This window comes from Anneissia japonica, unplaced genomic scaffold, assembly GCF_011630105.1.
Source record: "Anneissia japonica isolate Jap-2015-1 unplaced genomic scaffold, ASM1163010v1 scaffold287978_len313048_cov192, whole genome shotgun sequence".
NCBI lineage: Eukaryota > Metazoa > Echinodermata > Crinoidea > Comatulida > Comatulidae > Anneissia > Anneissia japonica.
The window spans coordinates 161675-173202 of record NW_022753122.1 but is presented as its reverse complement, the minus strand read 5'-3'; the positions used below and the strand labels follow the sequence as shown (position 1 = coordinate 173202).

The 11528-nt window shown below is 33.9% G+C and overlaps 1 protein-coding gene across 2 annotated transcripts; it reads right to left on the bottom strand.

Moving 5' to 3' along the window:
• Nucleotides 1-3507: 3507 nt before the first annotated feature.
• On the bottom strand, nucleotides 3508-11323 carry LOC117122726. 2 transcript variants are annotated; one of them, XM_033268422.1, is made up of 3 exons: nucleotides 11248-11323; nucleotides 6977-7139; nucleotides 3508-6050 (listed from the first exon to the last, which is right to left on the bottom strand). In XM_033268422.1, the coding sequence occupies exons 1-3, from the start codon at nucleotides 11251-11253 to the stop codon at nucleotides 5728-5730; spliced, it is 492 nt and encodes a 163-aa protein (XP_033124313.1). In that variant the 5' UTR covers nucleotides 11254-11323; the 3' UTR covers nucleotides 3508-5727. The 2 variants fall into 2 exon arrangements, with proteins under 2 accessions (XP_033124313.1, XP_033124312.1); XM_033268421.1 differs by lacking the exon at nucleotides 11248-11323 and adding an exon at nucleotides 9831-9946.
• Nucleotides 11324-11528: the final 205 nt, after the last annotated feature.

Here is an 11528-nt window from a genome sequence, read left to right as displayed (position 1 = left end):
ATGGTTAGCGGCAAAAGAAATTACTCCTAAAAGGCTGGCTTGTACATCTTTTTCTCACTCTTTTACTCTTTCTGTATGCATTTTAAAATCACAAAGTATAGCATACGAGTACTAATTAATGATTATTATCAGGGGGTTATTTTTTCATTTCTTAAGGTCTGGGTTTTCGTGGTCTGAGGTCTTATGTCCTAGTTTTCTTTTTCTTTATGTATTTTCAGGAAGTAATTTATTTAATATTGTAAATGAGTTATTCGTTTGATACTTTCTTTTGTTTAAAATTTGAGAATTTTACGGATTTAAGTCAGACGGTATATTAATTTTCTTCTCTGCATGGTATGTCATTCGTTTTTTTTATGCTAAAGTCAGCATATTTTTGAATAAACATTCGTTAATGAAGCAGACATTATTTTTTGATTGAATTTGTTTAGAATCGCCATACAGTATTTAATTTAACATCATCACAAATTTCTAATAGTTAAAATAGTTTTTAATTAAACAATATTGCTTTCTTTTGACATTTTTTTTATTATGTGTGGTATTATATTTTTTTAATAAGTAAACTACATGGCTTATTTTATTTTGCCTTTTGCTTTAAAATCTGAATTTCAGATATTCTTTTGCTTCAATTTCAAACCAGGTGCTGGATATGTTGGTTTTTTTTTTGTTCACTCTTTTGTGGGCTCATCCCACTTTTATTCGTCAATTCAGTAGCACATTTTAACAGCATGTATCGCTCATTAACATCAACATTTTACATGATACAAAAATGGAGTTCTGGTATAAAAAAAAAAGCTTTCTTTTCATGTACAAATATAATAATTTGATTTTTGGAAGAAAAATTAAAACCATTTTTTCATATTTTCCGTGTTAAAAAAAAGGGTGAAAAGCGACTTATGGTTCCACTTGTAACTTTAACTTTAATTTCCCATGTTAAAAGCCAGTCAACCGGAGTATTAAAGTATTGATCCTATTTTGTTTCACACCTTAAAGGTTATAGACATTTTTTTCTGATAAAACATAGATATATATTTTTTTACTACTCATATGTGTTTTTATTTTGCATTTTGCTTTAAAGTCTGAATTTTAGATATTCTTTTGCTTCAATTTCAAACCAGGGGTTGGATATGTTTGAAATATGAATACAAGCACTCAAAAAAATTTAGTTTGAAGTCTAAGAGTGGCTATATCCGAGCGTACGTGTAGTGCATGATTTTCTTTTAATTTTTTTTATTAGATAATTTCGTGGGCCTTTTTGAATAGACGTGTGATATGTTGTATAGTTTATTGTTGTATTTTATAAGGTTTGTTTCGATTCCCCTGCATGATCGAACAAGTATTGCTTCTTACCAGCCAATTTGTAATCACAGAACATCGGTATTTTTAGCATGAACATACAGTGTGTGTTTTTACGTCACAATGGAGGGCTCCATTAAAACCGATGATTCTAGTAATCCTGGGGATAAAAATAGGGGTAAAAAATGCATTTAATCATGTGGAGAGATACATGGACAAAAATAATTGGATATCACTCGCAGGAAGGTACTTTGGATAATTCCAACAGTGACAACAACTTTTCCCTGTACGTGACCTGAAACAGTGACCCTAAAGGCCACGCCCAAATGACAATTGTAATAATCATGTCAAGATCGACACAGTTGAAACTTTTTCCATTGGCAATATTACACATTGGGGGTAACAAAAATGCCAATGACAGCAACTTTATCTTGTACATAAGCCCAGGCAGCAGTCCTTCATATGTTGGCTATGTGATAAAATTAAGCAGAGAGACATGGATAAAACTAACTCAGAATGACTACTTGTACATAGAAAAATGCTGAAAAACTGATGACAACAACTTTTTCTTGTAAGTGACCCTAAACAGTGACCCTAAAGGCCACTCCCAAATGACATTAATCATGTCAAGGGAGACACGGATGAAAATTTTTCCTTTTGGCACTATTACACATTGGGGGTAACAAAAATACCAATGACAGCAAATTTATCCTGCACATAAGCCCAGACAAGGGGCCTCACAGGGCAGTGGCTGCATGGCATTATCATACATAAAGAAAAACTTACTAATACAATATACGCAGTACTGAGTATAGGTGATAAATCCAGAATTATTATTATTATTATATGATAATATGTAACTAAGCCCCTCTCCCACTAGGGGTTTTTTCAGCATTCGAGTTACAAGCGTTTGCCGAGTTGATTACTTGGCAAACTCGGCAAAAACTCGTAGGACGATTCGGAAAGCTCGGAGAAAACTCTTACCTACTCGTAGCAGCTCTGAACTCGTGGCGCTAATTTTGAACATGTTCAACTCGTAACCAACTCCATAAAGTCGTACCTCACTCGTAGCTAACACGTAATAAGCTCGTATAGGTCCTTTCCAAAGATCACGAATTTTTAACTCGTAGAAATCGTGCGACTCTTAGGTGAAATAAACCTAGGTGGGCCGGAGAGGGCTTTTAGTCAGTTGGCTTTTTTTACTTGTATGTGAAAGAAATTGTATAAAAATTTTTTTTAAATTTGATTAAATGTTGAATGCTATTTGTATTTGTCATTACGTTAATCCTATGCATAGGCCTAAATGTTGGTATTCCAATAGTAACCAGACACTTAAGTTACTATTACAACAGTATTATAGTAGTGGGTCAATATTATAGAATAACCTTTAATATGGTGAGTATTACTAATATAGGCCTACATACACATACATATACATATCTCTGTTATTGTCATGCATGATGGACTAGTACTGTAAAACTATGCAGCATGCTAAAGAGTGCGAAGAATTATTTGCTTTAATCGGATCAAAAGCGTTTATCTCTATTATATCATGATTTTTAAATCATTGAAACATCAGACAGTAATACTAAATATAATTGTGGAGCTATGTGTGAGCATACAGTCAGTTGTATGAAAGAAAGTGTCTGGGGATTAGAAGGTAATTCTGGCATCGACATTCTATGCAGGAATATAACATCTTATGTTTCTGTCTGAGCTACACTTAGCCATGTAGCTAGACTCGTTGATCAGGGGAATATGTTCCGAGGGGGTGGGGGAAAGTACTTCAAGGGCACGACCACATCAGTCAGCCCACTTATATGATATATGTGCATATTTAACCACCAGGCACTTTCTCTCATACAACTGACTGAAACGCTCACAAATCTGTACGTATACCATATAGGTGGTCTCAGTGGTCTAATGGATATGACACTCGCCCTGACACAGAGAGGTTGCAGGTTCAAATCCCGCGAGACTTTTTGTTCAAACAACTGAATTTAAAAGGAGATTTTTGTTGAAGGGTAAATCCTGCTGCCATCCCAGTCATAATTATCAGCGTATTTATTAACTTCGATCTGCATAAATAACAGAAGTCCCGGGTTCGAATCTTTTTTTCACTTTCTAAGATTTTCGCCTCTTTATAATAGGCTAATGTTGTGATATTATAGTAAATACGAAACTAAAAGTAATCAAAAAATTTGACAGATTATATTTACTGTATTTGTATAATTTATTCGCATCTTTAAGAAACACAAATGACAATGTAAACATAAATTAGTAACCTTAAAAGAAAAATATCTTAAATATTTAATGTGCGTTATACACACATACGACTCGTACACACGTACGTACAATAATTAAGCTTGGTGTAAATACCCACCAATGTTTTTTTTCTTCCTCTATAATAAGAGTTTGATTCTATCTAATTTAAATAATCACTCAAAATAGTTTATAACAACAACTAAAGGTCTTGCGTGAAATTTTAATAAGCCACTTTGTACTTTGAACTGCGCATGCCCGTGATCAAGGTCAATTGAAATAAACAAACATTCACACAAGATAGGTTTATGTAGATTGACCTTGGATAAGGGCATGTGCATTTCAAACTACAAATTGGCTTATAGGAAGCATGGTTTCCATAAAATCGCTACGCGCTATCGCTGAAAGTTTTGTGGCGACGCTGATTGGTCGGTCAAATCAGGAAGCTTTCTCAATTGCGTAGGGGGTAGCTGCACAGTATGAACAAAGTTGAAAACACTGTAACGACATTGTAGCGTTTTTATGGAATGCAGAGTTTAGTGTGTAAAATGCTGTCAACTTCTTTCTAAAACAACATGGTTATTTTCTAACGCCTATTACTAATAAATAGCATCAATGGTTTCAAATCTATAACAAAATGTGTATTGACAAAAATTTTGATAAATAACTAACATAAAACACCATCTCGGTGGATATCGATACTCTAAAAGCATTCATTATTATTAAATAAGTTATAAAAAGAGCCACGTTAATGAGTTTTGTTTTCTTTAACATAAAATGTTATAATATTAAATACTATTTACTTACAAGACGAAATATCCGTCTACAGTATTTCCCGTGAAGGAAATAACGTTGTGTTTCAAAACAACCTGTACAGCAATTTACTGTCGATTTCAATATACTCAATACTTAAGGCCGTTCTTTCACTACCAGTCGTTATACAAGCGTGTACAAAATTTCAGTCACCAATCAGCGAGCGCGCACCTAAATTAAACTACGCGCTGGATAGTAGCCAATCGGCGAACAGTAAATGATGATGTATGATGACTTTTTTTGTGAAAGAACCACTTCAGTTCTAGTACAGTTAATGTTAGGGTGGCATACAATACTCTGTATTTGTAACATAATTGTTATAATTCTAAATAAATACTGTAAACGATTTTCAAAATCGTTTAGTTTTTTCAAAGCTCCGAATAAAAACATAATAATAAAACATCAACATGATCTTAGACCGTGAGTTGTAAATATATAATAATAATATATAAATATCTGTGTATTTTTATTTACATTAATTATGAACATATCTATACATAAGTACATGGTTTAAGTACCGTACTTTTGGATGTATGTGCAATCGTATATTATTATAATATACGTGTAATATCAAGGTATATACATTTTAAGGTGAACAAAAGCTTAAAAAAATAAATATGTTACCAAAAATCCCACTTTTCGATTTTTTTAAAGCAATAATGCCCATAAAAGATATTATTTATAAATTTGTCCTAACATACCACTCTCATATCAAAATGTCAATTTGACTAACTCTAACATGAAGGTTGTTCGCACTTTTGTAACAAACGCAATCAATCATAAACATAAATGGTGTCAAGGTGTCAAGACAAGGTAAATGCAAATGGCTCTTCCAGGAGTATCAATGAAACTTTAGAATGACCAATTAGAAGAGGGTATGGAGTACGTGTATGCCTCATCAACATAATTGTGTCATGACACGGTTAATGCAAATAGCCCGTTTGGGAATATCAATAAAACTTGAATGTGAATCCACCTCAACCAGAAGGCCTGGAGTACGCGTATATACCCCACCAACATACATTTACGTTGCTGTGTTTTCTTATGGACAATATCTAAGGGCCGGGATTTCGTGGGACGGCAAATACTGTGCATTTAAATAAACCCTTGTAACCGCTTAATTTTAATAAAATTCGGTAGAATACTAAAAAATTAAAATCCTTATTACATCATTACATTGGCATTTACGAATACACAAAGCTTCCAAGATGATCACGTCTGTCGACCTTGACAGCTAACTCTAAACTACTTTTTAATCGGTAGGATTTAGGCCTATGGTGTAATGCCCCTTGATTCAACGAAAGCAAGCAAAGCTAAGACTACAAGCTGGGGACGGCGTTGAGTGTCTACAGCAGATTTTCATCGGCAGTTGTCACCTCTACACTTACAGGACTTCCAAGGTTTTCCGTTATTAGGGACACACTGACAGGCTACCGGCACTTCAACATTTCTCAGCTCGTAACGATAAAGATCGAGCTCCTTGTCAATGGTTTCACTGAGGAACAACATAGGCATCGTATGGTTTACCTGTTGACAGGTGCCTGGACAACCGTGTGTAACGCACTCGACGCAGTCGCAAGCAATTGTTGTCACGGTCATAGGAATTCTAGCTCTGTTTGTGTCAGGGAATGGTATTGACTTACATTCTTTTCTGCCTCGGCTATCATTTACCGCTATATCAGCTGAAATTATATATAAATATATATTTATAGAAATATAGTGGGGCTTTATTCTTGATTTTAAATTTTGCATCTTTACAGTCTAAAGTGTTCACGATACATATGTATGTCAGATCAAAAAAATGTGACTTCATAAAAACTAATGCGAAAAACTGAAACTTCAAAGTATAATTTAAAGTAGTACAGTATATGCATTAATGACATACCGGTAATTATATCAATTGCGATTTACTGACATGTTATTACTATTAATATTATAATTTATCAGTAATGGTTACTTATTATTAAGAAAACATTTTAGCGATCATTGGCATTAAAAACACTTATAAATTATTAATGGTGAAGGGTAGGCAATCAATTAATTATCAATTAAATTATTAAATCACATGATAGTAACTTTGACATTGATAAGCACCTCCACTGATGGTAAACCAAGTTGATAATTCAGGATTCGAACCTAAGACCTTCCGATTACGGTTAGGATACTCTAACAACTGAGTTATGAGGCCAAGTGGTATGCACCCTTGGATTATGCCATTAAGACTCAATTTTTCTCAAGGATTTCATCATATCATTATCATTATCATCATCATCATCATCATCATCATCATCATCATCATCCTCACCATCATCATCATCATCATCCTCACCATCATCATCATTAAGTGATCTGCCAATGACAGGTTCATTGCAACCACTTGCGTCATCTCTCCCGATCTAAAGCTGTTGTCTTTAACAGTTCGTATGTTTTTCCGTTTTTTTTTTTTTTTTTTTTTTTTTTTTTTTTGGTTTTTTTTTTTTTGGTTTTTTTTTTAATGTGTTCAAGGAAAGCACACCTCATTCTTTCTCAAGGATTTATTATCATCAATAGAAAAAATCGATTTGTCTCTTTAATAATCTGTTTATTTTAAAGTTAATTTATTCCTCACCACATTTATTATGTGTTGGTGTGTGGCACGCAACGGTGGCTGTGTCGGCACTTATATTTCCTTTTGCATATATAGCATATGTTTTCTGATGGTGTATCGCTTGTTTGGCTATGACCATGTGGACAATTGAGAGAGCGATGCATACTAATATCGTTGCAATTTTCTGAAAAATAATAATTATAAATATTATTAATAATAATCATAATAATAACAAACCTTATAGTAATAATAATAACAATAAATACAGTACATACAATAATAATAATAATAATAATAATAATAATAATAATAATAGTAATAATAATAATAATAATTATTATTATTATTATTATTATTACGAAAATTAAATATAAATTAGCTGAATTTTGTACAAGACGTTATATAAACATTCTGGCTATTTAGCCAGTAAAAATGCCTAATACTTTTTTAATTGGCTAAATTTTCATGATGATTAGTGACCGGGCGCACTCTAACCATGACCCCTGTGGTTATGGAGGTTGAAGTTATTATGGCTGATTATATGAAGGAAGCACCCTACCTCTAACATAGGGATAGAAAACAAAAAGTAAATTAGGCCTAGCCTACAGCCGATAACATTATGCACAGGTTTCTCTCTAATCAAGGACCCTTCCAAATAAAGACCACCCCCAAATTAGAGACCAAAGCTGCTAAAGACAATGGACAACCCGGTCCCAAACGTGGTCTTTACTTGGAAGGAGACTTGTATTTCGTAATTTGAAAGACAAAATTCACATAATTTTACAATTAAACAAACATTATTAGGAGTTAAAACAATAGCAAAAAAAAGCTGAATACAAAAATGTCCAGTGCTATATAATATTGATGATTTTCCTTATAACGGTTATCTATACTTCCCAGGTAGCAGAAATATATGTCAAATTGTGAATTGTTCTCAATCCAGAATCTACAGTACCGTACTTAGAAGGGAATTCCCCTTTTCAGCAGATTGTCTCAAACAAAAGCCTGGTACAATGTAAATCTGACGTAAAGCTTTGTTTACCCATTGATATCGTGAATTTGCATGGAAAAGGTCAGTTTAATGTGAACTGTTTTCTTCGCTTCGCTGTTCGAAAAAGCAAAGTAATGAACCGTATGCATTTTGGTGGTAAAAGAACTTGTAATATTGAGAGCCATATTCATCATATGTTTTAAGCTACTGAATCTAGTGCATAAAACGGGATTGAAAAGGGACAAAATTAGAGGTTAGTGTGAACGTTCCTGTCAGTTCTATGAGAGAAAATGCCGGGGGTTAAATCTGCAAGTACTGTAACCGGCTCAATGACGCATTCGGGACTTCCCCGATTTTATAAACGCTATGATCTGTCTCTTATACACATCTAGATGTGTATAAGAGACAGGTTCTATATAAAGCAAAAATAATATAAATAATGTTTTATACAAATTTATATGACTTTTTACTGGAGAATAAACATATTACACTGTATTTTCAATTTCTTCCTTATGCTATACTCCAAACCACCCTTGTATGCGTGGCATTATGCCTTTCTATATACCCTTCTTCTTATATAGCATTTGCAGTACCCGCTGTTACTTGGGGATCAAATGGTGGTCAAATGTTTATGACACCATGCTAGTTATCTGGAGGTTGTGGGTTCGATTCCAACCCAAATCACTTGGGATTTTTTTCGGGAACGTACTGAGTATTCGGTATGATAACACTCCTACGCTTCCTTTTCTTCACGTTTTAGGGCTAACTTCATTACAACCTGAAGTCTCTTTCCCTACTTCCCATTTTTAAAATTGCCATATAAAATCATGTGCATTGTTATTGTACCAAAGTCATTGTTCGGTATCAGTAAACAAATTTAGTTCTACGTATGGTATACGGTACCTGTCGGCATCGCTCGCAACCCGGAAATACAGAAACAGATAGGATTAATTATTTTAATTTTATCCACCTAAATATAGGACCAGATCCGTATATTCCCATGACTAGACAAGATAACTCAAACCACTATTCGATCACAATACTCCATAAAACAAACTACAAATTTGTTTGATGAATTAGTATGAGAAAACATATAGGTGTAACTACTACATCCTACTTTCATCATTTACAGTGACTAATCAGGGATATTTGAAGGGTGGCCCAGAAGGTAATCAAGACCTCCTGGTCGCATAAACTTGTAAAAGAAAAAAAAGAAAAGAAAATCAAACTGTGTCCTCAAAACTCCGGAACGGACGGAGACACTTCGTCCTCTCCTCCACTGTGTAATAGTAGGGTCCGAAGAGAATCCTTAACGAAAATGGTCCATGGGGGGTGGTGGGGCGGGTTAGGGTGTTTCCTTACCTAGGGGTCCAGGGGAAATGGACGCTCCTGAATTTTAGCCAGTTTAATCTGTTATTTTAATTATTTCATAATTGGTTTTAGATTTCACCACCCCAACACCCCCCCCCCTCTCTTACCCATTCTCACCCCAACTTTGAGCAATTTTGAGAAATTTTGTCAATGACACATAATTGGTTTTAGATTTCACCACCCCAACACCCCCCCCCCTCTCTTACCCATTCTCACCCCAACTTTGAGCAATTTTGAGAAATTTTGTCAATGACAAAAGTGTTTTTCAAATAATATGGCAATTATAAGCAGTACCAGTACTGCATGTATTTCGCTAAATTTAAACTGAATGAAGAATATCTATAACCCTCTGGGTATCCCAATCAACTTGCGAAATATGCAGTAGGCCTACAGTTGGAAAGTGTTTTCCTATAATTAGCCCTAATTTAACTGATTTGTTAATACGAGCTGAATCAGCACCAAATCACACCTAGTTATGTAGGCCTATGGCGAATTATAAGGAACATTACTTACCGTCATTGTAAATGCTAGTATCGCGTAATTAAGAAGTATATAGGAGAGTAGGCCCTAAGCGTATTAATTGACCAAATGACTAAATGACTGAGTGTGCTTAATTATTTATACCGTTGTTGACGAAAAAAAAACCCGGCTCAATGACGCATTCGGGACTTCCCCGATTTTATAAACGCTATGATTGGTCAAAACATTCTACCAGTTTAGATATTTCTATAATTAGAATACTCTAATAGAATGAAGTAATTATTTAAATTTGTCTAGCAGTAGTCTAAAAATGACACTTTGTTTATGTATCTATTTTATTATCGTATTTATTTATTCGCAGTGACATATTTAGCAAATAAACGATCTTAAAGCATTCTAATATACTGTAATATCGCAATAGGCAAACAAGTAGCTGAATAGTCTAATTAACAGAAAATATAAGTACAATGACTGCCCTCTTGGATGCGGGCCTCCCAATGGTTCCCAGTAAACCTTGTACTTATAAACTTCAACAGAAAAAATATGTTTCATATATGAATCCGATAAAATGCTTTATCATGTATTATATCTCCGAGACTTGATGTTTGCATATAGTTGAGAAACTTCCTTATCTATTCGATTTTACAAGCGTAGTAATTAATAAATTTAAAGAGCTTACAGAAAAACCTACATATTCCATAAAATCAAATCCAAGGTTGTTAAGAGTTATCAAGCTCAAAAACTTCGAAATCTGGATTGAACTATGCCTAATAATGAAGTTTTGTGCTCATTCAGTTTGTTTTGTGGATTCCAATGGTAGCTTGGAGTGAAAAACGATATTTCAATAATACTTGATATAAACTAAATTTGAAATTACAGTAAATATTTGATAAAAAAAATAACTGGCCTACGTTTATTAAGCATATAGGCCTATACAAAAACCATGACTTAATATTCTCTTTAAGAGAAGTATATATGTAAGAATAATTTTAACTGAATCGTTTAGATAGGTGGTAAAAAATACCTAATATTAATTAGTACCAGCCGTAACCATGTGGTAGTAGGTTTACTTATCAATGATTTCCACCATAAAGCGTTGAAATATTGAAATAATAATTATTATCCGCTTATTTTCCTACGGAATGATTAAAATAATTGAACTTAAAACTGTTACTCAAACCACTAGGGTATGTGATCACACCTAAGCCCGTTTTAAGAAATACATTATTCTATGTTCGGAGTAAAATTATGTTTCTAGTAGCACACGTCAGAGCCATGTAGGCCTAGGCCTGAGCTTTGAGCTGTTAGACGATATTATGCTGCAACAAAATTTGTAGAATGGGATTTTAGCTAGTAGAGTTGTAGAGTCAAGCTTAACGTATAAGGCATGATGAACGGACATAGGCCGTTCTAAGTTCTAGTATGTCGAAGTTAGGCCTATACACCTTACCTGCATTTTGGCTGGTATTCTCACAATCGGTTTGAGTGGGTTAACACTGAAAATGAAGGTACTGACTTACTCACGGTATTAAGGGTCCTTATATGCTAAAAAACTTAAAGGCATAGTCCTAAAAATAGAAGTGTCAACGATATGGATCAGTGAAGCATTCGGTACTTCCCCGATTTGATAAACGCTTATTGGCCAATCGTTGGTGCATCACTATTTAAATTCTAGAAATAGAGAAAAATAAGTAATGATAATTATCTATTTAAAAGATAATTCTGCAAAGG